Genomic DNA, 23,492 nt, shown 5'->3' with positions numbered 1-23,492 from the left:
CAAGCAACCAAACAACAACCTCAGCATCATCTTATCATGATTCCTGGCAGAAATTTTTCAAGCCTTTTCTAAAGACAGCAATAGTTATTGATCTGAAAGAATTTTTGAACAGCAGAGAAATGTTTGCAGTTATTTCAACTGCAACACTTGCTCAGGTCCTGAGCCATATGTTCTGTTCCTAGAGTATACAGCTGTAAGCAAAATCATGACTTCACAAATCCATGGAAATCAGTCGATGCAATAACTCTTATATTTACCCTTGAAAGCAAAACTGGATAGCTGTAGCCTGTGAAGTCTGCCATGTTGGGGATTTTTTCCCAGCACTTTTATCCGTTTTCCTTTCAATTTAAGCAATATTGTCACATATTAGCTAACTTTCCATGGACATTGTAACTAGCTCCACAACCTGCTCTCTCTGTATCTATGACGACGGTTTCTACCTTCATACCAGAACCCTCGCTGTTTCTCACCACCCACACAAGCATTCACTTGTTTTGTTTAATTTCTTGTCGCCCAGTATTTTCCCTTTTGCCACCCAAATGTGTTAATGATTAAACCTGACTCATAGTTCACTGGTTTCAAGAACCAAAAATCAGAGACACAATGCGGCAATTTATCATGACTTCTCTGCAAAGGTCTCATTTCTTAATGACCCATGCTGGAGTTGCTGTGGAACCTGTTTACTAATGTTTACACTCTCTCTCTGTGCATGCCATACGTCGCTCCTGCATGTCCATTTGTCTCCCCTCTAGCAAGCTCCACACGGTGCAAAATTTAACAATGCATTTTTCTATCTGATAAGTAATGTGGAAAAGTATTAAGCTGGCACTGAAACCATTTACTCAGCACACTCAGGAATTTCACACTGGATCGTAAATGTAGGTCCAAACCTACGAAGATTTCAAGAGACAAATCAAAGATTTCTTAACCATTTCTCTTCTGTGACAGGATCAATCAGCTTGAGTTAACAGCAATACATGAAGGAATTCTGGAGTCATCATCAGGTAACATCTACTGCATGAGCAAAGATCTTCTGCACTTGTTATCTAATGCTTTAAACTAGCATGATTAATCCTCATTTGAAAGCACGTGTAAATAAAAATTATTAACTTCAAGCAAAGTCCATGGGAACCATTGCAACTTAAGTACTTGCTAAGCATGAGACACAGCTGGCTGAACAAAATGCAATGTTAAATGTTATACTATCAAAGAATGAACTTTGGGTTTTGGTTTTATTAAAGTCAGTGGCTGTCTAACAGACAGTACATATCAAAACTTAATTCCCTTACCAGTGCTTGCAATGATGTTATGAAACCTCCGCTATAAATGCAATAGAGTAAGAAGAAGCAAACAGAAAAGAAAAAAAAAAAACAAAGAAAAAATATATATTAAAAACCTTCCTAAAGCAGCAGATTATGCTGCAAGAAAGATGTTATGCTTATATCAATATATTTCTTTTTTAGAAATATGGCCTAATTTTCTCAGTTTTAAAATGCTGATAATGTCAAATATTTGTGAAGTACTTTGAAACTACAGTACTGAGTGCTATAAAAATACCTATTTTGATTAGATTATATGTGGCAGACAGGCCAGAGTTTGAAATATTCTGTCATGGAAAATTTACATACATTACTATCGGAACTAACCCACTCTCTCACCTATTGGCCTAGGATGAGCTACCTGTCAGGTTATAATGCAGATGCTAACACAGATGTCAATTACAGTATGCTTGTGGCTGTTCAGAGGATAAAAAAAACATGACTTAATTCTTAATGCTATCAACTTGCCTCTTCCAGTGATAATTAAATTCATGTGAGAAAAATAAAAAGCAAGTCCTGAACTAAATTCTGCACCTGCAATATATTTTTTGAAAGGGAGGAAGGTGTTGACAAAATAGATACTGGTTATTTTCAGGCTCTAATACAAGTACTCCCACAGTTATGCTGCTAATTTGGTGGTGTTGCTGTTATTTCTTTACATTTACCATGGGGAAAGAAAAACATTTATTGGTGCTACTTTTAGCCCTTAACAAATTCTTAGCTAGTACATTCAGTTAAGTTCCACTAAAAGCAATAGCTCCCCATGCATTTACACCAGGGCTATAATCCAGACGAGGATTTTAAATGCTTATGTCTGCTGGCATGTGATAACTGTGTCATCTCTTTGTGACATCCTGTATCTGATACAGGCTAGACATTTAATAACGTGTATGGCATCTAACGTGTCATCTTGTTAGAAAAGGAGACAAAGCTGTAAAGACGCTTATCTGCAAGCTCTTATTTTTAAGATAATCAATAAACTCTTCCATAATAATTGTACCCCAGCAGGCTTAAAACAACAGACACCGGACAGAGTCACAGTGATCGCTCTCTGTTCCCCAGGAAAATGAGGTAAAACTTCAGAGGGATTCTTCTGCCTTTACAATCACAGACAGAAGCCAGACAGTGAACATCTGACTCTGAGACCTTTCTGCAGTTATGACTAGAATCCCCTGTGCTGAGCCTCTGCATGTCAATGCTTTTCCATTCCGGCAGTGTCTTTCAGCATGCTGAGAGTGTGCACGGGGTGATGCTCCCATTTCCAGAGTCTTTAGGGAGTTTGACAGTCACAGGAAACCACAACAAAAGTCCAGTCTCACCCAGTGCATGGTCATTAGGTGTTTGATCTAAATGGGGGATCCCTTGCAAAATGGCAGCATGGTACATGCCTGCCATAAAACACAAGTCTCTCCTCATTCGGGTTTGCTCCTGCTTTTGTGATTGCTACGTTCTCTCACTTCTAATTTCTCTCTCCAAGTTACTACCTTATCCCACCATTGCTGTATTTGTACACTGTTTAGCAATCACAGAGCACCTTCTTGGTTAGCTCCTAGAATTCACTGCAACAAAAGTGATTAATAATGACATTAACAGGAGCAACTTTACAGACCATGCATTTTACTGTGTGATAATTCAAATCCCAGCATTCTGACAAGAAAGCTTAGTTAAACTAAAAGGTGTGAAATTAGTCTGCAATTTTCCATAGAACATATAATTTATTACTTGCATAACTAGGTGATAATGCTCAGAAATGCCTTTTCAAAATTGCAAATGCATAGAAACAAAATTTTGTAAACTGGACCTTTTTACTTCACAATCAAAAGGTATTTTTGTAAATTTATTGTACATACTCAAAGTTTGACTCCAACATCATACAAGACAATTTCTTGATGTGTTGCCTACTAGATACCAAACTTAACAGTAACACTTTGATCCTCTGTTTAGTTTTGGTGAAGATAGTACCTATTTCTGTTATTCAGGCTGTTTCAGAACTCACATGAAGGCACAGCTGCTTTACTTATGTGAACAATCAATACAGCCAAGTAAGAATACTCCACATGAATGAAGGATTTGCTTTCAACTTCAACTAATATTCAAATGTACAGGATTATAATAATGGGATTGGTTTGTCTCTCAGCCTTGAAGTTTCATGCTTCTGAAGGCCATTTATGAGAATACTCCCAGGAAGGGAAGACATAGAGCAATGCAAATTCTTTGATGTGTTGCATAAATATTATCAAAAAGTGTTTTTGAAAGGTTGACCAGGTATATTGGTTTGGTAAGATATCTTCAAAATTCTTTCTGCATGTGCACATCCTCCATAGATCTGAAATGCAAAGTCATCATTCTGTTTATGAGGGTTAGAAAGCTCAGTAGGCAAAAAATCCTTTCACATTGTAGATTTGCATTTAAATTTGATTTAATTTAAAAAGAGAAGTTGTTTTTTCTATTCTGTGTTAGTTCTATATTAAATTCCAGCAGAAATTCTCTTTTCAGTCAATCATATTGTGGATCAGAATTTATAACCACAATTCCCCAAATGTGGTCATGCTTACATTTATACCTAAGTAGTCCTGCTAAGTTCAGTGTTTTGCTGATAAATAAAAAGTTAAAATGTAAAATTGATTACTTAGTTGTCTGAATATCTTTGTTCATTTCAGCAAGCATCTCATGACTCCACAGAGCTCTCTATTCATAGAAAATCAATGAACAGATAGTTCAACTACATTAATAAATGAAATGAAAAACTTCTAATCAGATCTTGTGTTAGCATCAACATTAACCTTTTTTTACCTTTAACACTCTTAGTAGCTTGTCACAATACTTGTGATACTTGCTAAAGACTGTGGAAACCAGTAAAATAGTGATATTCTGCACCCATTTTATTCTTCCAAAAGGGCCCTTAAGCTTTTAAAGAAAAAGGTAGAAATTAATATTCAAGTTATGCCTGGCATTTTGTGGGCTGCAATGTTTACTAGAATCAAATTGAAGTCACATATTATTTAGTTACAGCAAAACGCTCCTCATTTGGCAAAAGCAGAGGCAAATTTTTTGGGTAGGTGTTTATTCTGGAAGGGCATATAGAATTATATAGAGAGAAAATTTACAACTGGAGGAGCATTTTAAAATAAGTAGCTAGCCAAACTGCAGCTATTTATTGTTTAAGATGCTGTTTATTCCCTGGATTAGTGAAAGGAAAGAAATAGAATTTCAATTACAACTGTTATCTGCTATGTATATTAAAAGCTTTCCATTTTCACACACAGAACTATTGACTAAAAGCCTTTCATGAGGAATGGATTAATAGCATTTTTCCTTCTGGTAGATATAAATATTTTATCTATAGCTCAGGAAGACTTCAAATAGTTAAACTGTAATGATGTCATTCTCCATTCTCTTACCATGATTCTTCTCACAGAAGCTTTACAGAAGGGAAGCCTTAGACAGGTGAGAATCAGTTTTCACTGCAGCACAGCACACTCATTATATGCCTTGGTTTTCTAAATGTCATGTGGTTTTCTTGGTTTTGGTAATTAGAAGTATAACTGAAAACAGGGCAGTCTAGCTTCAAAGGGAGACATCTTAAGACAGAACTCAGCATGGCTCTCTTACCACAGATGTACAGAATCATTTAGGCTGGAAAAATCTCCGAGATCATTGAGTACAACCTTTGACTGATCATCATCTTGTCAACTAGACCATGGTACTAAGTACCACTTCCAGTTGTTTCTTGAATGCCTCCAGGGACAGTGACTCCACGACCTCCCTCGGCAGTCTATTCCAATGTTTAACAACCCTTTCAGTGAAGAAATTCCTCCTGACATCCAACCTGAACCTCCCCTGGTGCAGCTTGAGGCCATGTCCTCTTGTCATGTCACTAATTGCCTGGAAGAAAAGATCGACCCCCCCCTTGCTACAACCTCCTTTCCATGAGCTATAGGGAACAATAAGGTCACCTCTGAGCTTCCTCTTCTCCAGGCTGAACAATCTCAGCTCCCCCAGCTACTCCTCATAAGACTTGTGTTCCAGACCTTTCACCAGCTTCATTGCCCTTTTCTGGACATGCTCCAGCGCCTCAATGTCCTTCTTGTAGGGAGGGGCCCAGAACTGGACACAGAACTTGAGGTGTGGCCTCACCAGTACCGAGTACAGAGAATCAATCACTTCCCTGGTCCTGCTGGCCACACTGTTCTTGATACAACCCAGGATGTCATTGGCCTTCTTGGCAAATCTCTTATCCAGATCTTATCAAGATCTTTACCCATCCTGCCATAATCCTGTCCTTAAAGCTATGGGAGTAACCTTCTTTTCACATGAACTAATCTGAATAATTTGAAAAGGTTTTTTACTTTTGGTATCAAAGATCAAAAACAAGTAACATGATTCCCTGTCTATGTTACACTGATCAGCTAACTAGTCCTAATGGATAGCAGATCTTTGAAGAATATAAATAAATATAGTCTACTAAGGGGTTAATTTCCATACGTAAGTTCTCAAAAAAAAAAACATTGGTAAGTGTAAATGTTTCCTAATAAGTGAGTAGAAATAGTTCCAAGTATCAGTGAAATGAAATTGCAAACTATGCACAACCATATTAATGAATATTCCTGGCTGTCTTAACACAGTTACATTGACATTCAGCACTCAGCACTCACCATGGAGCTTCAAATAGATTACATGAAAACGATGGAGAGACAGATGATAGATTATTCATTGAGAGTCAAGCGCTACCAGGGAGAGGGCTAACATTTCTCTGATTTCTGTACTCCCTCAGGATAAAGGTTACACTGTAAAGAAATGGAAACTGTCCTCCCATTCAACTAATGGCAGGATCTGACTGTGACCACTTTGAGAGATTTATATGAAATAGGAAGCAACAAATGTTACAGTTACCTAGGCTAAAACCTCACTCAAAAATCCAAACTCGAACCGGCAAACAATCCCCCACAGGATACTTAACAACAAAGCTGCCCCCCAAAAAACCCCTTTCCTACTAGGCAAAATGAGATTTCACATTTGAGGTTTGTTTTCAAGATGTATTGAAGAAAAAAAACAACCCAACTAAACCCAAAACATGTAAAAAGATAACTAAACAGAAGTTGTCAAGAAACTGGCCTTATAATACAGCACCAACCCAGGATGTGTAGGAGCAATTCAGAGCCTATAGACCCTTAGATCTTTTTCCGTCATATCTCAGCTGAAGAGTCATTATTGTACTGAGTAACTCTCCTTTCACCTACTAGCCTCCCCACAGATCTAGATTTGAATTATCTTGGTAGAAAGTAATTCACTGTCAAAACAAATATGTCACCATAACCAATATGTTACCATGTCAAATTTAAATTGTAACAAAATTGGGCTTCTAGCAATAACAAAACCAAATGAAAAATACTAGTGAATGTGAGCTAATTTGCTTCTGTCATGAGGTAAACTCATGGTTCAATTAGCAAACAAATGCAGCTTGAAGCATTCCTATCGCCACTCAGATTTCATAGAGAGACTGATGAAAGCAAATCCTAATCATTAACATCAATAAATGACAGTTTCTTTGAAAATGTACACTACTGGTAGTAAAAGCAAATTGCAAAATTTGTCAGGCTAAATCTGTATCGTTGCTAGATGTCAAAGCTGATATGGGACATCTGAGTTAGTGTTTTGAAAGCACGTAAACATACTGAAATATTTCGCCATCCAAATAATGGCAAAATACTTATGTCTGATTAGGCAATTAATTAAAAAATACTGTCTGTCCAACATACTGCTCTCTAATGGACCCCAAACTCCCTGGAAGTATGTGACTGGAGCACTCCAGATTTCTGATCATGACACAATATTTTGCAGCTCATCTCATCAGCATAGTTTTAATGACCTGAGGAATAAAGAAATGTGAAACTTAAGGAGTCTAACAGTTGTCTGGAATATATATGTATAAGTCAAAATTCAGATGTGGAAATGAAGTCAGTTAAGTTCAACATGTACCCATCCTATTTTCACAGGACTTGGAGGAAATTAGCAGGGAATAACCCAGCCCTAGGAAGTAGTAATTATGCCAAGGAGGCAGTCAAACAAACAAATTTGCTATCCCATTTTGTTTGTAGAGATAGGAATGAAAACTTCAATTTCCAAAATACAACAGATGCTGAGAGATGATGAAAAACTAATGTGCTTTATCACAGAAACTTGTTTTGTTTGATATATCCAGTAAGAAAGTCCAACAGAGACATGAAGACTGATAAGAGGATTAAAAAGAAATGGAAAAACTGAAGACAAAAATACTTCACAGAACTGAACCTTGAAGGGATAATTTTTATGGATAGGTTAACTACAGCATGGGTCCATAGGTAGCAGAACTGTGCAGACTCCATTTTGAGAATGGGAACTGAGCGGAGAATTTGCACCACAGCAAAGTCCAGGAGACCAGAGATGGCAGAGTATCTCACTATTACCTAAGTTAAGGAGCACAAGAACAAATACAGGAACCTAAGTTATTAAAATGTGAGGAGAGAACATTCATTAAGTTTTGTAACTACTAAATGATGGTTTTCTATAGAGAAACAAGGCCAAGAGTAATACAGTGTGATTAAGTCCATATTCTATTTGTTTGATTTCAAGACAAGAAAATTTTACTCTCAGGATTACTCTGGTGATACACACTCCTTTAAAGTTATAAAAAATAAAAAAAATCCTCACTTATTTCAATGTGTTTCAGTCCTCATGATTTTCAGTGCTAGCACTTACTTGGAAGTTCTGTTTCCCAGATGACAGAAAGGGATAAATCTGAGAGTTGCATCATCTCTCCTACCAGTGGAATGAAGTCTTATGAGAAAGGCAACATTGTATTTAAAATTTCCAGTCATTGTCATGCATGAACATACACAACACTTCCCTGACTTAACCAGACATTTTTAGTTTCTACAGACTCTTGAGGACGTGGTTTGCACAGGAATCCTCCCACTATGCACATCTTTTAAAGTGCAATTGGCTGCAACTCACAGCACATAAGGATCAAGACTTTTTTACCTCATTTCATGGTCAGTGCCCCTTTTCAGACCTTTTGTGACCATAAATAAAACTGGCCATTTTTAGAATCTGTTATCCTAGAATTCAAATATCAAATGGTAAAAAGTCTGTATCAATAAAGTAGTCAAAGACACTTCTCACACAGAAACAGCAACGTATTTTAGAAACAGACACGTATCACAAAAGGCTGCTTATTCACACCGTGTCTATACCTGTGTGAATTTAACAATGACATCTTTATGAGGGAAAAGCACTGTCAATCACCCTAAGACATGCAGACAAACCCATTGATACTGGTAGTAATTAAATTTATTACAAGGGTAAGTCTCTCAAGACAGAAATAGGATCTAATTTTGTTACAGAATTCAGACCATCAATATGAAATAAAAATTTTGCTTAACTAGCCAACTAAGAGGTGTAGGACCGAAAACCTTTGTATCATCTATGTCACTAAAAATATTTCTAATCTATGAATAGATATTTCAACAAGACTAAAGACAGAAGAGTGTTTTTTGTTTCACAGAAAGTAGAAGTAGTAAGTAGGTAAAACAAAACTCATAAACAAAATCAGTGACAGGCTTGTTTCAATACTGAATTTCAAACAGGAATTTGGTCTTCAGGCAAATGCAAAATTAAATATGTAGAGTGCTCAGTGCCATAGGCTATGAATAACCTTCTGGTTTTTACTCACAACAGAAATGTTTTGAAGATTACTTTAGACCTAGACTAGAAAAGCCAAACTGATTAACAGTGAGCTGATAAAATAAATTATGCCAATTTAAAATTCATTATTTTATTTTCAAATTTATCACCTATTCAAACTATTTAACAAAGGACACATGGCTACGATGATTTTGCTTGTTTATGCATTATTTATATAATGCTATCCTTTAACAAAATTTTTATCCAAGGAACAACATATATGCACTTCCAAAAAGTGGTGATTTAATAAACTTGAAAACTTCTGTAGATATTTATGAGTTCTGCATTTTTCCAGTTGGACAGTAAACCCACCAGCTAAATGTTAAATTTTTCTGTGAGTCATAAATGAAAGCAAAAACACTCATTGGTTTCAGAGCACAATCAGCACAGAATCTTTAAGTGGCCTACTAGCTGATAAAAACAGCATGAAACCCAAAATTATTTATGTCTCATTCACCCAAAATTGATACTGAAATCAATGAAAACAGCTGCAGAGCTTAATATAATAAATAAATAAATAGAAATCTAGCAACAGGATGATATGAAATAGTTAAGAAATTACAGCTAGGAACCAAACTGAGCAGCATCACTATTGGTGGCTCAAACTGGTATAGGGAGAATCATACCATTTAATTGTAGAACTAAAATGTTACTTTACTAGACTTGTTTAGAAGTAAAATTTATATTGATATGCAAAATTCTGTCCTAAGAGGCATTTATAATTCAGATCTTACCTGCTGAGTTCATAGCACATAAAATGCTGCTTCACTATGATCTAACCAACATGAACGTATTAACATGAACATTAACATCTATGCCTAATATACATAATAACCCTTAAAACAAACTGCAAATAAATAGTGCCCTTGACAGCCAAATTATAGAAGTAGGGAGCATTAGAAATTTTGGAACATGTTTAATAGTGCATTTTACAACACTACTCATTGTTTATCTTGCGTTTCAGTGTCATTCAGAAAATGTATCCCTATTGGTAATGTTCTCACAACAACAGGCAAAGCTTGAAAGAAGTACCATGCCCTGTTTCTTGTGGAGCTTTGGGGGTTGAAAACCATAATGAAAACACTAAAATTTTTAAAAGGTAAGTATAGGTGGGAAGAGAAAAACATCTCTCTGAAGTTCTGAAATGGAGATTTGTGACAAGATTTACAAATGATTTTTATGTAGGTTCTTGTTCAGGTTGGAAAAAAAAAGAAGGCCACATTTGGAATATAACTGAAGAAAAGCATCTCCATCATCTCTCAGAATTGGAAACGAGGATTTGTAAATGAATAGGGTAGTATAGCTTTGTGTGATTCTCAATGCACTTTTCTTGTAGCATAACCTCAGGGTGACAATGAAGCTCACAAAAAAGAATCAGCCACATTTCCTAGAAAAAGACCTCTTGAAAAAAATATGAGGATGGACTCCAGGTACTGTCAGATCATCCTGTGCAGAGATGTAAGACAACTATGACTAAAGTCAGCTTCCCTCAAATTACTAAGATTGCATAAATCTTAATCAGTTAGCAAGAAGAAGAATTTGGTTTCAGTACAAGTAAGTAGTGCTGCTCAGACTTTATTTAATTTAAAGCTACAACTTCATTTTAGTTCCACGCAGTACAATGCCATTTCAAACATACATGCAGAGATTAGCAACTGAATCAAGGTGAAGAGAATAGAGGGAGACATAGACAGAAGTACAAAAGGAACTGGAATAGAAAGAGGAGCAGCAGCAGAGATGTTGTTCTGGGATGGTGCTCCACAACAAGCCCTGAGCCAGTAGACAGTTGCAAAGGAGAGAAGTGCGACAGAGGAGTGCAAGATTTGAACAGGTAATTTGGACTCAAGTCAATGTTTCCTGTTCTTTTCTAACGTAGATTTCATTGTGCTATAAGCTGTTAATTAAAATACATTAATCTCTTGGAAGGAGCGCAACAATGGATGCCATTGCAACAGTCACTGGGTCTGACAAAAGAGTTATCACAAAGCCACATTCAGGCATCAGCAAATCTTTCCCTTATTAAAAGAATGCACCAGCTTTGTCAGGGACAGAGTGTTCTTCAGAGCAGCTGGTATGGAGCTATGTTTTGGGTTGGTGCTGAAAACAGTGCTCATAATATAAAGATGTTTTTGGTGTTGCTGAGCAGTGCTTGCAGCCCGTCAAGGCCTTTTCTGTTTCTGACCCCATCCCACCAGCAGGAAGGCTGGGGGTGTACAAGAAGTTGGGAGGGGACATGGTCAGGACACCTGACCCCAACTGACCCCTGGAATATTCCATACCATCTGACATCATGCTCAGTATATAAAGTGGGGGAAGAGAGAGGAAGAGGGGGATGTTTGGAGTGATGGCGTTTGTCTTCCCAAATAATTGTTAGGCATGATGGAGCCTTGCTTTCCTGGGAATGGCTGAGCTCCTGCCTGTCCATGGGAAGCAGCAAATGAATTAATTGCTTTACTTTGCTTGCATGTGCAGATTTTGTTTTATCTATTAAACTGTCTTTATCACATCCTGTGAGTTTTCTCAATTCTACCCCTTCAATTCTCTGCCCCATCCCAGCAGAGGGGAGTGAGTGAGTGAGTGGCTGTATGGGCACGGCTGACAGCTGAGACAGAGAGATACTGTCCAAAGACTTTTATTATTTTTTTCTTACAGAAGTATTCCACACTGTTAGATAGCTGTGATTCCAGTCTTTATTCCTAGGCTTTATAGACAGTTTGCAGCATCCCTATGTTTGCTGGATGCATTGGATAAAACAATGCCTTGTAACTTGAGAAAAAAGGATTCACATGATGATCTGTCACAGCCTTTCCTCTGAGAAAATATCCCAGACTTTCAGTGTTTCAGTTCCCACATTTTAAAGCATTGTGGGGGAATACTTCCCTACTCCAGTAGCATGACACAAGGACAGAAACATTAAAAGCTCTGAGGTGGACAGAGAACTCCATAAACGCCTGCTAAAAACACATACAAGATAAAAAGATAGAGCTATAACCTCTTAGACAAGCAAATGTCAGCATATTTTTTATATACCAGCTAGAAAAAAGTACTAAATAAACAATGTGAAAATCCACAGTAACAAGTATAGGAGTAATTCTGGGAAATACAAAGAAGCCTGATTATGCTAGATAAAGAGAAATACTTAGCACTGAACTACAGATGTCATCCCAGAGCAGTGGAAACATTACCTTATCCTTGCTTGATTTTTAATTATCTCTAGCTGGCCAGGGCTATTGGGTGCTTAAAAGAATTTTAATGCTTTCCACTGCAGTTTAGGTAGTGGTAGAAAACCCCACAGATTTTATCTCTAATCTCTTCCTCTATGTATCTGTTTAAAGACTTCATCAGCTAAGTCATTCATTCTCCATGCTCTTTATAGTATTTCAACTACAAAGTGCCAATTAGACATTATTGTAACAGAAAGAGTTGCTAGATCCTATAAAGAGAAAAAACAACCAAACAAAAAACCAAAGCACAAACCCCACTGTAGAATAAAACCCACTCATTATTATAGTGACAAAACAGAGGATCTATTCTAAATAAACAAATGAAATGTAGAGGAATTTCATGTTTTCAACTTTCCAGGGTGAGCTCTCTGGTTTGAATACAAATAAAATACAATATTCATTATACGTTATTTTCAGTTCTACATGGAACTGTAATCCTCAGTGGTGACTCCCTGAAAGACCATGTATGTTCCTTTTCTGTGGAATGGGAGAGGGAGAGCCATTTTGAATGGCTACTTTTAAAATGTGAATACAATTCATTGAAAGTGTATAAAAGCACCAGCAAAGGATGAATGTAGCTGAATTCTACACCAGTCAAATCTGTCATGAGACTAATAAGTGTGGATTTAAATTAAAAGTATCAGTCATTTTCCTGCACTGAACAGGTTCTGCATAAAATTTCCTGGGAACCAAAGCTGCACTTAATTATATGATGCAAATTATAACCTTTCATCTTCTAATAATCAACATTTTAATCACTTTAAAAAACAGTATTAGCTAAGTGTCTTTAAAAGGACTTTTTTTTATAATGGAAAACTTAAAAAACACTCTGAAAAGTAATAAAAATACACCTCAGTCTGAAAGAAAACAGAACTCCATGCAGAACTGTTGAAGTAAGTCCTGTCCTGCAGTCTTTTCCAGAGCGTCTTTCACCATATTTTCTGAAAATATATCAAATTAATTTTCAGAAATCAGTGGCTCTACAAACCTAATAGATTTCATGCTCAAATAAGTGAGAAGAGTCTATTGTGTTTTTAAAATATCTGCTTTTTAAAAAGCCTCTTGGTGTCTGGCAGTTTCTGTTTTGCTCTTTAGAACTGACAGCATGGAACTTTTGAGAAAGTAATGTCCTACACAAAACTTAGAGGAATCAGAGAATAAGGATCTCTTATCTGGGATCACTTCCTTTTTATGTCTTGATAGTTCTCTGGTCAGCAGGGGTTTTGTGGGGTTTTTTCCATTGTTCATTCCTAGGGCTGGCAGGTTAACTGTCTGGGTACTCTTTAATCTTGAAAGAATATTTTACACTTTTTAAAGAACCATCCTTTTCATAATTTCCTTTAGATTAACTATTTGTATCTCAATGCCTCACACCTAAATAAGTCCCAGTGAAGAGAGCAGACGAAAGTAGTCAAATTTCAATCAGACAATTTACAGGGAAAAAAAATACTCTATCCTAAATAATTTGAAAATTTTAAAATCAAGAGCCAAAAAAGGGCAGAAAATGCAGAGAAATTTAGTGTGGACTATCTTCTTTCATCTATTTCCATACAGGCAAGACAGATGCACTCTGTATAATATTGGGCTGGAAGTGATTCTTGAACATATTTACATAAGGCTTAGCTGAATACCCAGGGTTTAAGAATTTGAAATCCATTGAGATCTCTTGCAAGTTATCAAAATATATCTAAAAGGAGAGGTCAAAAGCCCAGGGTCATCATATCCTAGACTAACTTTCTGAATCGATTATCAGGTAAAAAACAAGACCATTTGTTTTAATGTTGTATTTAATACTCCACCAAAAAAACTAATGGATAAGCATAAAGAAATAATTACTTTTTGAACACTGGAATACTTAAGCTTTTGTTTGATCAAGTTCTGTATGTATGTTAGGCATCAGACTCAAAATGTGGATTAGTGCTATGACACTGACCAGCTGGCTGTTCACAAACTTTCCCATCCCTGCCCTAAAGCAGGCTAGATTCACTCACAGAAGTAAAATGCTGAGCCTGTCCTTTTAAATATAAATTAAAGTACATTCGAATCCACACAACACACTAAAGTCTAATCTTTTAACACAACAGCAGCAAAAGCACTCTATTAAACAGCATACCTCCCTGTGAATCAAAATCCCTTTCAGCACATGTTGTTCAAAGTCCAAAGGGCAGTCTTCTACTTACATCCCTACTGATTTTTCACAGCATCTCCCAGAAGTGAGCAAAATCCTCCAATAAAATAGCAGTTAGCCAAGTTTACAAAGGTCATTCGTAAGAGGTAGCGTCAGTAGCAAAAGGACAGACTATAAAAAGAATCCCAAACTCTACTCTTCCTTGGCATCCAAATTGTGTCAGTAATCTTTTACGAGAATTTTTAAGGGAAAAAGTTGCAATAACATCCTCTTGTTCCAGGTATTTATGAAGAGGGAAACGTTTCAGAAAACACTGACAAGATCTGAGAAAGGACTACTGAAATGGTGACCAGAATAAAGAATATTTTTTAAGAAGATGAGCTTTGACAAACAGCAAGCATTCCTCAACCAAAATATTAAGTATAAATTCTGTAATGAAAAGAATTTTAACAATATTGAATGCTTATCATGGAAAATGCTAAGGAGAACTCATGTTGCTATTGATGGCATGGAAAACAGCCCTGCAGAGAGACCTCGACAAATTAGAGAGATGGGCAATCACCAACCAAATGAAGTTTAACAAGGGCAAGATTCTGCACCTATGATGGCACAGCCTTGGATATGTGTACAGACTGGGAAATGAGATGCTGGAGACCAGCACTGTAGAAAGTGACGTGGGGGTCCTGGTTGATGGCAAGTTGAACCTGAATCAGCAGTGTCCTGGCAGCCAGGAGGGCCACCTGTGTCCTGGGGTGCATCAGGCACAGCATCGCCAGCTGGGCAAGGGAGGGGATTGTCCCGCTCTGCTCTGCACTGGGGTGGCCTCACCTCAGGTGCTGGGGACAGTTTTGGGCACCCCAGGATAAAAGAGACATTGAGCTATTAAGAACATCCAAATGAATGACATGGGGATGGGAAAGGGTCTGGAAGTTTAGGTTGGATATCAGGAAAAGGTTTTTCACCCACAGGGTGGTTGGGCACTGGAACAGACTCCCCAGTGAAGTGGTCACAGCACCAAGCCTCTCTCTGAGTTCAGGAAGTGTTTGGACAATGCTCTCAGCCACAGAATATGACTTTTGGGGTGTCTTGTGCAGGGCCAGGAGTTGAACTCAATGAGTTGCTGATGAGTTTCTTCCAACTCAGCACATTCTCTGATTCTATGAACTACAGAAAAAACATTCCCATTCATTATTATCAGTGACAAACTACTGCATCAAAGAAGAAACTGAAGAATATTAAGCGTGCTTGAACAAACTTGAACCAACAAAACGTCTTTCCAATGGCACAGTTTGAAACAGAACCAGTATCTTGATTCACAGCCTCCTGTGACAGCCACCAGACAGAGCCCCTAATAAAATGTTCAAGGTCATTTACTTAATTGTAAGTATTATTGGGCATTAGCTCAAAATTATTATGCAGAAAAATATTGATTATGTTCCCAAATTATCATTTTCTCTGGAAAGTTGTGAGAGCAGAGAAGTAACTTGTGTGACTGTGTGCCTCCTTCTATAAATAAATGTCTACATTTCAGTTACAACACAGTAAATCATCACACAAATACAATTAAGCTGAAGCACTGAATGGTTTGTCTCAGAATGGAAAAGTACTTCCTAAGAAAACCTTTTACAGAGAGCAAATTCAGGTAGGATTTTCACTTCACAGACCTCAAAAATTTGTGTCCTGCAGGCTGACAAGACTGCACAATGACCATTCTATTTAATTTCATCATCCTTTTTATTAAATGGATTTACATATATATTTTTTTTTCCCAAGAGATACAAAGAAAGCAGAAGTAAAATATGAGAAAGAACTTCTTTATTGGTCAGGTGAATGAGCACTTGAACAAGTTGCCCAGAGAGGTTGCAGAGTCGCTACCACTGGAGATATTCAAGAACCATCTGGATGCAATCCTATGCCGTGTGCTCTAGGATGACCCTGCTTGAGCAAGGAGGTTGGACAAGATGGTCCAATGTGGTCCCTTCTAACCTACCCCATTCTGTGATTCTGTGAAAATTTATTTTTTTAAAAATTTCTGTACTGAGCTTGAGTACACACACTTTCTTATTTTAAATAAAACCATTATCTGGAAGATAAACTGAATTATGTCAATAAGGTGAATTAATGCCAGAACTCACTTATTAAAACATAATAAGCATAAGAATCCTTTTATTATAAATAACTGTTTTATCTGAAAATTAGTTCTCTTAACAAGATTTAGCAAAACAGTCTTCTGAAATGTTTTCTCACCAAAAATTCTGGCCAAATCATTCACTATACGGAAACTGTCTTACTGTCTTTAAAATTCAGAAAGGTAGCTCAGAGGCTTTACAATTTCCCATGGCATGATTCCATGTTTGATAGTAGCCTGGTATGTACATATGACAGATGAACTGCTGCACATTTTCATACACTACTTTAAACATTTGGAAAAAAAAAAGGAAGATAATAAATTTCAGTTTACAATAGAAATACTCTAAACCCAAATTGGTAGAGTCAGGGCTACTTGTCATATAAGGCATTAAGTAGATTCCATTAGGTGTGTTGAGCGATTGACCATGTCTAGTCTTTAAAAAGACAGATTAACTCAGCTGTACTCTCTGGGGCCTAATGGTTTGGCAGACTGATGATGCTGCAAGAAGCTCAGACATAAGGTAATTGCTTTTTTCTCTTTGTTTTTCTTACATGCGTATCAGCAATTACATGTTAAGTAATGTACTAGTAATAATCTATATTTTTCTCCCAGACTTAATGTGACCAGGTATAAGGTTGGAAGGGACCTTTAAACATCATTTAGTCTCCTGCCATGGGCAGGGATATTTTTCTCTAGATTAGGTTTCTCAAAGTCTTATCCAGCATGGCCTTGAACACTTCCAAGAATGGGGCATACACAAATTCTCTGGCTGATCTGTTTCAGTGTCATGCTATCCCCACTGTAAATATTTTCTTCCTTAAGTTCAATCTAACCCTACCTTCTTTCAGTTTAAACCTATTGTTCCTTGTTCTGTCACTACAGGCCCTGGTAAAAAGACCTTCTCTATCTTTCTTAGGAGACCCCTTTATATATTGAAAGGCTACAATAAGGTTTGCCCAGAGCTTTCTCTTCTCCAGGCTAAAAAGTCCAGCTCTCTCAGCCTATCTCCAGACAGATGTTCCCCATTGACTGTTTTCATGGCCCTCCTCTGAACCTGCTCTAACAGGTCCATGTCTTTCTTGTACCTTGGGCCACAGAACTCCTCTGTTGATCCAACTAAATAAAGGATGACATTTTTATCACTGTTTTCTTATTCAAGTAGTCTGTGATAACTGGCACATCCAGGTGTCTTTTATAAACTCTGAGCAAGACAGTTCGATCTTAGATTGGCTCTATTCAAATCAATGAGAGGATGCAGAGAGGCAAACTCACAAAGCCAGATGGACTACACAGTTGGGGTGAGCTTTAAGAAAGATGTATGTGAAAATTAGTTAGAACAGTGTTGCACAAACCATATAATTCAGAAACCTATCTGAGTGGTCTCAATTTATAAGGGTGGTGTTCCTCCCCATTCACAATGCACTTATCATTTAAATCTAACTTTTTGTTTAGTTCAGCTATGCATTTTATGCTCATGCTTGGTTTTATGCCACAGAATAGTCTTGGGATGGAACATTTAACCCTTTTTCTTTAACTGATGTCCGAATTTTGAGTTTTTATTTTCAAGTCCTTTGTACTGGTTAAAGTACCAGAAACAGAAGGAAACTCCATTCACATGACTCCAGCATTGTAACTTGAAGGAAAACTAAATATTTAAGGTTTGTAACATATTTTTCAATGTTCATAGTAAATGGTTTGGAATATATTAAACTGTGTGCATGCATAAAGGCATTGCGCATGTGGATACAAATTTTCTGTGTATAGGAGATCACAGATATAGAAACACAGACAGAAATGTTAATGTATTTCTCCTAGCATTACAGTAATGCAATATGGATGGTAGCACGGGGGCAAAAGCAAAATCTGTCTGTATTCTGAATGACTGCTGGCATATGAAGGAACAGTTAAGAGAGAGACTTTGCAGAAGAGGGTACAGATTCAGTGGGGTTATCAGAGACAAGGGGTAATGGTTTTAAAATGAAAGAGTAAACTGAGGGTAGTTTTAGATTAGATATTAGGAAAACTTCTTCACTGTGAGGCTCATGAGACACTAGGACACATAGTCCAGAGAAGCTGTGGATATCCCATCTCTGGAAGGGTTCAAGACCAGGTTGGAATGGGGCTTAAAGCAATCTGGTCTACTGGAAGATGCCCCTATCTGGCTGGAATCAGGTGATCTTTAAGCTTACTTCCAGTGTAAACCATCCTATCATTTTAAGATTCCCTTGTTTTCATCTTACATGAATAGGGCAAATTTTTCAATTCCTGTCTCTGAAATGTATACAAGCTTTAAGTGAGTTAATAGTCAATTTTGACAGTAATATTGTTATGAAAATCCAAAAAGAGGTGTTCTGAATGATGGCTGTCAGAGTTGCTGTTATTCTTTCTTTGTAGAAGTACAAATGGCAAAAAACTCCACAAACCCAGAGTATGAAATGAGGATTTAATTAATACTGCATTGTGCCAGAGAGCACAGACACTAATTCTGTATATGAGGGGTAGATGAATAAGACAAGAAATGGATTAAAAATATTAAGGTTCAAATACTTATTTTCATTTTGGAGCCCTCAGTCCATTATTTCTTACCATATCATCATACCTCACGTTCGGGTTGGACTTTAACTTCTAGGAGGCATATACATAACAGATAGGCACTCTATCTATTAACAGTAGTTATTATCAATAATGAGTAACTATAATGAATCATGCCTCTGTTGGGGGGGCCCAATGTATCTAGGAAAGTTATGGGTAACATTTAGTCTAGCTCTAAATTCCCCGTATACCGAGGACATTGTAATTCCTTAACCTGACTCCACTTGAAAGTTCATATTGTCATGCAGTTAATGATCATATTGACTTAACTTTTGTAGACTGTTACCAGTTGATTATTGCAGGTGTCCCAAAAGCACAGTAAGTAAATGTAAAATGTTACAGAAGAAAATTAAACCAAGATTTCTATTGGCTTTATAAGCAATGCAGTTTGGAGCTCTTTTCAGTTTGTTTATTTCTCACATGCACATTGAAATAAGCAAAAAATTAAATACTCACTCCTGTTATGTAACGAGGTCTATACTGGATGGTTCCAAATAAGCCAAGTATGACTATAATAATGTGTATAAAATTTGCGAGGATGGGTGCCCACTGATAACCAAGGAAGTCAAATATCTGCCTCTCGAGCACAGAAACCTATGATTAAAAAGCAAAAGCATAAATAGATTAGAACAAACCAGAAAACACATATGAGGGTATTTCCCCTTCCCATACCCAAGGCAATTGCTCTGAGTTAAAAAACCACTTGTCAGCAGTACAATGAGATGAGTTTGAAATGTTTCAACTTCTTGTTTTAATGAAAGCTGCACTTCTCATTGGTTACTGAGTTATATTCTACCAAGATACAAAAGTGTTCACTAGAATGGTATGTTTGCAGGAGAAGAAAGACAAATCACTTTGTTATATACAGCAGCAAATGCTATAATGTTTTAGGGCATCAATGCTGAAAATATGTGATAGGCTTATGACATTTTCTCAGCTACATTGTTTCCATTCACAATACTATCTAGCCTAGTCCTGTCTCTTTACTTCCACTATTTCCCTGCACTTTGATTTTTATCTCTTCTCTCTATCCCAGCTATTCTGTCAGTGGACTTTTACCTGTAACCAAATGCAGGCAACTCTTTGACTTGGTTCTACTGATAATGACTATAGTTTACCTTCTTTCATTGTCACAAACATCAGCTGAAATATAAGCTCCCCCAAGACTCTAGATAAATAATTTTAAAAATCAGTTGAGGAACAATCCCAGGCTGATTATTACTGTTTATAAGCAATACCATTCCAAACAGATAGATCAGATGTTAGAAAAACCACCTTTCTAACAGTATCAGTAGAAATAATTTCATAATTCCAATAGCAGGTGTCCCTTAACTGGTGTTTGGACATTATGTAAAAATACAGTACTGTAGCCTGACCCATAGGTATAATAGCATATTTTGACAAAAATATTACGTTACTATTAGAAGGCAATGTAATGGTGAAGTGAATTTAGGCAGATCAAGGAGCTTCTCTGACAGCATTTCAACAATTTCACTAACTGGAATGGTGAATTGATGAACTTCATGAAAATGTGAATAATAAAAATAAAATAAAAATAAAAAATAATTATAATTGTTATTAATAATACTTAAAATAACAGCAACATGAACACCAGACACAGAAAGAAAAAAAAGAAAAGAAAAGAAAAGAAAAGAAAAGAAAAGAAAAGAAAAGAAAAGAAACAGAAAGAAAGGAAGAGAAAGAGAAAAAGAGCAGGTTGTTTCTTGATTAAGTTTAATTAAATAACAGGTGATTATTTATTGAGTTTATGTTATGCTGTGGATGAACTAAATTAGGTTGGTGTGCCACCACTCTGTTCATTTAAAAAATAACACTTTTTGAGATCAAGTACTAAATGAGTAATTAACTACTGTTCTTGCATGATATAGCTGTGGGAGAATTTTTCAATTTTCATGCCACAGTCCACTATCACACCAAAACTTTCTTTTTGAAATTAAGTAAGAAAACTTTTCATTAAAAGACAGCCTACATTTACATCAGCATTGCAAATGTAAAAAGGCTGTTAATTATATGCTACGTACTGATACTTGTTGGACTCTGAGATGGAGACTGTCAAAATAATCCTGGGAAATTTTGTCAGCCATGTAATTTCAAATTTGAGTGTTCAGGTTTCATGTCAAACATTGAATTTCTTTCTTCAACAAAGACCTCTTTCACACAATGCATCCTACTTATAACCAGCGTTAGTATTTTGACTACCATTTTATTTTACATATTTATTGAAAGAGATTCTGTTCCTACATTATCCAAAATCCTTCTGAACTGATCTGTGCTATCCTACAACTCTCTCTAGCATAGGAACACCACAGAAGAGTTCCCAGAATCCCAAGACATGTCTAATGGTGACAATAGGATGAAGAAATAAAAGGAAGCTGTATTAGGAACTTCATGAAAATTCAGATTGCCTGTGCTTCTAAGTTTAGCATTAAGAAATATTTCCTTGACCACAGACACAGACATCTATATTAAAAAAAAAGGCCAACATGTGGCATGAAGCAGTATTATGTAGGTCAGTGTGAAGTCTATTAGGTGTATCAGCAAAAAAACCTGTTACACTTTAAATGCTGTTAAAAAGGTAACAAATGGAAAATGCTCACTCTGAGCACAGAGCTCTTATTTTCATCAGATAAACAAAGAGTAAATGAGGATAGCAAAGCAGTTGCAAAAAGAGTCTAGACTGTACATGCTTCTAGTTTAGTAACAGCAGAGATTCAGCAAGCAAAAAACAATACTTGGGAAGATGCAAATCATTCAAACAGCAGGAGGTCATCCAGTTAAGTATGCCAATTACAGAGGAAAATTGCAGCATGCTAGTCAATTGTATAAAAAGTAGAAAACCCCATATCCCTGCCACAACTTTTAGTCTAAAAGGAAACTGTCATGCATCTACATGTTTTGTTTTGCTTGTCTTGGTGAAAGATACAGTTCCATCAAAACCTGTTTATGGTGCATTGGATAAATGGTTATTCTGCGAGAACCTTTCCTTTTCACACACACCAATGTACTTTTTCATTTTTTCCCATTACTAGCAATTTCTCCAGTACCAAGCAACCCCTCCCTCAGATTTTGTGGTCACATTGAACTTCTGGTGAGTACATCTACCAGAAAGCAGGGAATGCAAGGCAGTGGTAAACACTGACAAGGGTGCACCCCTTCTGTCCCTGTATATCTGTCTCTCATTTGCCACAGCAGACTTGCTATTAGATTTTCTCACATCACTTCAAGGAGTCAGCTGCGTGTGGGGACTGCTGGATATGCGAAATGGCAGCATTCTGGTAGGGTATGCACAGATGATATGCTGTGGAAATGTAGCTCTTCCTTAGAAGATCAGAGTAACATGGCAAGGTGCATGGTGGATTTATCAAATGCAAATTACAGGACAGAACTAGATCTTTATTCCCACTTCCCAAAGAGATGAAGGTGGAGAGAAAATAAAACTAATCCACAAACATAAATATAATATAGACTTCCTACATGAGTTACTTTAAAAAAATATATCATTTAGTCTGTGTTTCTAAAAGGAGAAAAGTGGAAAGTAGGACAAAGTAGTGACAAAAACTATTAAAAATAGTATTATGTAGCTTCCTCCTCTTCCACAGATGTCAGAATCATAAGGAATTTTCTTACATAGGAAAATATAGATCTGATTTTAAAAGCATTTTATTCCTTTACTTCAAAATTTCTCGTTAAACAACTGCACTTCTTCAAATCATACCTACTACCTTCAAATGTTTAATGATGTTTCAAGGACATTACACAGAGAAAGGCAAGAACTAACAAAGAATTATTAAACTTTAAATTCAAGGAATTCTCTTTTTTCTTTGTCAGGGGTCGGTATTGGTATTGGCACTTTTTAACGTCTTTGTTATTGACACGGACAGTGGGATTTCGTGCACCTTCAGCAAGTTTGCTGACAACACCAACCTGTGTGGTGCAGTTGGCATGTTGGAGGGAAGGAACATCATCCTGATGGATCTTGACAGGCTTGAGAGGTCCATTTGTGTGAACCTCACAAAGTTCAACAAGGCCAAGTGCAAGGTCCTCCACCTGGATTCGGGCAATCCCAAACCCAAACACAGGCTGAGCAGAGAACAAATTGAGAGCAGCCCAGGGTAGACATACTTGGAGTTGTTTGTGGACAAGAAGCAAAACATGAGCTGGCAATGTGCACTTGCAGCCCAGAAAGCCAACCACATCCTGGGCTGCATCAAAACCAGCATGGCCTATAGGGCGAGGGAGAGGATTCTGTCCTTCTATTCTGCTTTGCTGAGACCCCACCTGGAGTGCTGCATCCAGCTCTAGGGTCCTCAGTACAAGAAGGACGTCGACTGGCTGGAACAAGTCCGCTAAGGCCA

At 37.0% G+C, this 23,492-nt stretch overlaps 1 protein-coding gene across 3 annotated transcripts in view; it reads right to left on the bottom strand.

Moving 5' to 3' along the window:
* NKAIN2 (sodium/potassium transporting ATPase interacting 2) overlaps window positions 1-23,492 on the bottom strand; it is a 542,224-nt gene that overhangs the window by 284,651 nt on the left and 234,081 nt on the right. For all 3 annotated transcript variants that reach the window (XR_007202130.1, XR_007202131.1, XM_048296515.1), the window contains exon 2: window positions 19,573-19,710. Coding sequence is in view for 1 of the 3 variants with exons in the window: in XM_048296515.1 (XP_048152472.1) it covers window positions 19,573-19,710 (138 nt within the window). In the remaining 2 variants the exon portion in view is untranslated. The remainder of the gene's footprint in view (window positions 1-19,572; window positions 19,711-23,492) is intronic.

Source organism: Corvus hawaiiensis, chromosome 3 (genome assembly GCF_020740725.1).
Source record: "Corvus hawaiiensis isolate bCorHaw1 chromosome 3, bCorHaw1.pri.cur, whole genome shotgun sequence".
In the NCBI taxonomy this organism is placed as follows: Eukaryota; Metazoa; Chordata; class Aves; order Passeriformes; family Corvidae; genus Corvus; species Corvus hawaiiensis.
Note: the sequence above shows the minus strand (reverse complement) of the source record. Positions and strands in the feature narration are given on the sequence as shown.